Here is a 4,415-nt window from a genome sequence, read left to right on the forward strand (position 1 = left end):
AAACTACCCCATTTAAAATAGCCTAAAAAAAAAAATACTTGGGAATCAACTTAACAAAAGAGATGAAAGATCTAAACAGTAAAAACTACAGAGCCCTGAGGAAAGAAATCAAAGAAATACTAAGATGGAAAGATCTACCTTGCTCTTGGATAGTCAGATTTGATATTATCAAAACGACAATACTACCAAAAGCACTATACAGATTTAATTCCTTTGAGTATAGACCGAGAAGACCAAGAAAAATGCAATTCTGATCAAAATCCCAGTGGCATTCCTCATAGAAAGAGAAAAAGCAATTATGAAATTCATCTGGAAAAATAAGAGACCCAGAATTGCTAAAGCAATCCTTAGCAGGATGAGTGAAGCAGGTGGCATCACTATTCCAGACCTTAAACTATACTACAGAGCAATAGTAACAAAAACAAATGGTGCTGGGCAAACTGGAAATCCATATGCAACAAAATTGAAACCTTAAGGTAAAATTAAAACTTAAAAATTCCAAGGTTGACCTTATTTGGTAGGCTTGACATATCATGCCTTATGGATACTGCGATACTCAAATTTTAGGATTCTTAATATTTACTACATACATGAGGAATCTTGATATGTAGTTTCCTTTTCTTGTATCTGTATTTGGTTCTGGTTTCAGAATAATGCTGGCTTTGTAAGTGGAAAGTATTTTCTGAAATGTTTGGGTAAATTGTGTTTGTATTTTTAAGTGAGCTTATGTCATTTGAATTCTTTAAGAAATCAATCATTTCTTTTAGATTGTCTAAATTGTCAAATTTGTTATATTTTTTATAATATTGCCATATTATCTGTAGATACTGTAGTTATGCCAGCTCAGTCCTGATGTTGTTAATTTATATCCTTTAGTTGTTGAGAAATGTGTCTAGAGATTTATCAATTTTTTCACCATTTAAGAGAGTGAAGTTTGTTTTCATTGGTTTTTTTTCTTTTTCATTGAATTCTGCTACAATTCAATTTCCTTTTGTCTGTTTAATTTAGGTTTGATCTGATGCTTTTCTAATTTTTTTGTTTTACTTAGTTACACATGACAGTACAGTGATCTTGATATGTCATACATTTGAATCAGATGGGATATAATTTCTCATTTTTCTGAGTATACAGGTTGCAGAATCACATTGGTCATGCAGTCACATAATAATAATGTCTGTTTCATTCTACTATCCTTCCTATCTCCCCAACCCCTCCCCTCCCCTCCCTCCACTTCTCTTTACTTAATCTAGGGTAATGCTATTCTTCTTTTTTTCTTTCTCACATCTTCATACATGTATTTTCTATAACAATGAGGGTCTCTAATTTCTTAGAGTAGAAGCTAAAACCACTCAGACCTTTCTTCTTTTCTAATACAGATACTTAGTGTAAAAATTTTCCTCCCAAGTACAATTTCAGTGGCAGTCTACAAATGTTAATGTGGTGTATTTTAAGTTTCCTTCAATTTAAAATATCTTCTAATTTTTCTTTTGATTTCTTCTTTGACCCTTTGATAATTTAGAAATGTCTTATTTAGTTCCCAAATATTTGGGGGTTTCCAGAGATCTTTCTGTTATTGTTTCCTAATTAAGTTAATTGTGAACAAATAACATACTTTATATGATTTGAACGGTTTTACATTTGAGACTTATTTTGTGGTCAGAATAGTGTATACGTGATTTCTGTTGGTTTTTACATCCTGTATCTTGAAGCTGTTATTAGGTGCATAAAGATTTGGCATTAGTTTGTCCTCTTTATGAATTGACCACTTTATCATTATGGCATTATTCTGTGAATCTGTGGTAATAGTTTTGTTCTGAAATAAACCTTTTCTGATATTGATGTAGCCACTCCAGGTTTTTTGACCAGTATTGGTATAGTATATCTTTTCATATCATTTTGCTTTTAACCTGTCTATGTTTAATTTACACTTTTCCAAAGTGGCATGTTGTGCCTTGCTTTTTAGGAGTCTGTTAATCTCTGTGTTGGAATTTTTTTTCCCCACTAGTGCTGGAAATTGATCTCAGGGCATCATGCAGGCTAGACAAGTGCTCTTCCATTGAGCTACCTTGAGCCCAATCTCTGCTTTTTAATTGGAGTTCTTAGATCAGTTACATTTATTAATGTGATTGTTGACATGTTTTAAGCCTGTCATTTTGATATTTATTCTCTCTTTGTTTCATCTGTTCTTTGTTTCCCATTTCTCTTTCTCTACTTCTTTTGTTTGTTTTAATACTGTTTTTTTTTTCTTCTTCACAGCTTTCCAGACCATTTAAACTTCCTTAGACTAGCTTCGATGTTATATTCTCAAAGCTTGAATTTTTAATTAATGTCTTCTAACTACTTTTGACTAGGATTTTGCCAGTCATAAAAAAATTGCTTGCTAATTTTGTATTTGCTATAATACTTAGGTGATAGACTATCTGGGTTTTGTAGTTAGTGTTGAGTGACCTTTCCAGGATTTAGTATTGGTTTTGTGCTCTTCCCATTTTCTCATGGCAGTGACACACTGGAACCTGGGCTGATTGCTTTGGAATATAGGGAGAACATCTGGGAGAAGTCAACTGGAATTCCTGAGTAAAAAGTATTTATCTGCCTTGGTTTCTAATCTTTTCTTCATTTATTTTTAAAGGTCGGGGGAGAGAGGAAAAGAAAAAGAAAAATTTTTGGTATCTCCATCTCTACTCATTCTTTCCCAAATAGCAGGGATGACAGAATATATCTTTCAAAAAGTTGAGAAGCCTTTCCTATCCTATTTTTAAAAAGTATATCTAATATATCATTCAAGGAAGGGAGGTCATTCCAGGTCTTGAAATTTCTGTAGGGAAGGGGCAATCACATGAAGAAGGGAGAAAGGAATAATGGGGTTATGTTTGAATAATTCATGGTTATTTTACCAGATTTGAAATGGGCAAGTCAGCACCTTTTAATCTCAAATACTATAATATGAGGAGGTATGAGATCTGTGCCTGGGCTCCCTGGAGACCTATACCTGAAATAACTTTATTAACCCTGGCCTAGAACTGAGGAAAAAGAACTTCTCTGAGTTACCCCTTCTTTGAAGTTGCCTTGTTCCTAGAGGATTTCCTTGAAATAGAATTGTCACTAAGGATTTTTGTTTAAGTAGCTCCTTTCCAGAAGATATGTAAGTAAGGGTATTCTTGTTCATTGTACATTGTAAGTCTAGCTCCTATGATTTCAAAGATGCAGAGTGTGGTACATCTTTATTTGAATGCAGGTGCTTTCTGCCTTGTTTACTTCAGACAGTTGAATGTCTATAGTGGTTAGCACTGATGATTTGTAAGCCTATGAATGATGCCCAAAAACTAAATGTCTCTTGAGTACAGTGGAGCCTATATTCTAGTCTCCATGAATATTAGGGCAGTGTGCCAACTAAACCTGGTTTAATTTTGCAAGCGGGAGCCCTTTGCAGAAGGATTCGTGGTAATTAACCAATTCAAAGTGCAATATTTTCCTTTCATTAATTTGGCAGAAAACAACTAAATATCTATGGCAAGACTGTTTTTGACATATTCATTTGCTGCTTGGAAAATAATGGATATTTTGAATTAGGCTATAAAAGAAAGCTGTTAGGATTTTGTCATTTACATTTTAACTTTCTAACAAAAAGTAGATTTCTCAATTAGCAATTAAAAAAAGTAGGATAGTTGGCTGCAGGAGTGACTAGAGCTGATTCACATCTTGAATCGATTGACTTGCAGGAGATTCTTAGGGATTTATTGGCTCAGACCTATTGCTTTGTACATCTACTTCCCTTTATGTCATAAGATTCTATTGATGGTGATAGTTTCTTATACTTCCTTTCTTCTCACGTTCATTTCTACTCATGTTGGAGAGCATTTCTTTTTCTTGTTTCTTTGAGGTTAAAGATTTTTTTTTTTTTTACCTCAAATCATTTGAAGAATTGTTAACTCTTTACTTTAAAAAATGTACTTAGGGCCAGCCACCCAGCATTGGGTATTTTGAATAATTTTGGAACTAGCAGTTCATTGATGCAAAAATTTTCCTGGAGGACTTATAAAAGAATTTATTCATTTTAGGATATGTTAGTTTCCATATAAATATTCTTATTTGTGGATAGTGTTTTTCATTTCATGAAAAATGTTTTATAATTTTCAAAATTTTACTAAACTGCAGTTATTGAATGATTTCTTGGTTCAATATTTTCCTCTTCTTATATTTCGACACATTTTCTGGGTATACTTTTTCCTCTGTATGGTCTGGATGTACTTAGTTAGAAAATATTTTTATTTTTAAATATTCTTTCAATTGTAAATATTAGGAATCCATTTCCAACCCTCCAAAAACACAAATATGGAAGGATATTGGGATATCTCCTGAAAAATCAGAGAACAGCTTGGCTTCATGAGGAATTGGAACTTTCCATGAGTAAAGCC

At 33.0% G+C, this 4,415-nt stretch overlaps 1 protein-coding gene across 1 annotated transcript in view; it reads left to right on the plus strand.

Annotated features, from left to right (window-relative positions):
• The first annotated feature begins 1,198 nt into the window (after positions 1-1,198).
• Rfx3 (regulatory factor X3) overlaps positions 1,199-4,415 on the plus strand; it is a 211,380-nt gene continuing 208,163 nt past the window's right edge. The window contains exon 1 of the mRNA XM_048806776.1: positions 1,199-4,415. Coding sequence (XP_048662733.1) covers positions 4,404-4,415 — 12 coding nt within the window. The 5' untranslated portion in view covers positions 1,199-4,403.

This window comes from Marmota marmota, unplaced genomic scaffold, assembly GCF_001458135.2.
Source record: "Marmota marmota marmota unplaced genomic scaffold, marMar, whole genome shotgun sequence".
Lineage (NCBI taxonomy): Eukaryota > Metazoa > Chordata > Mammalia > Rodentia > Sciuridae > Marmota > Marmota marmota.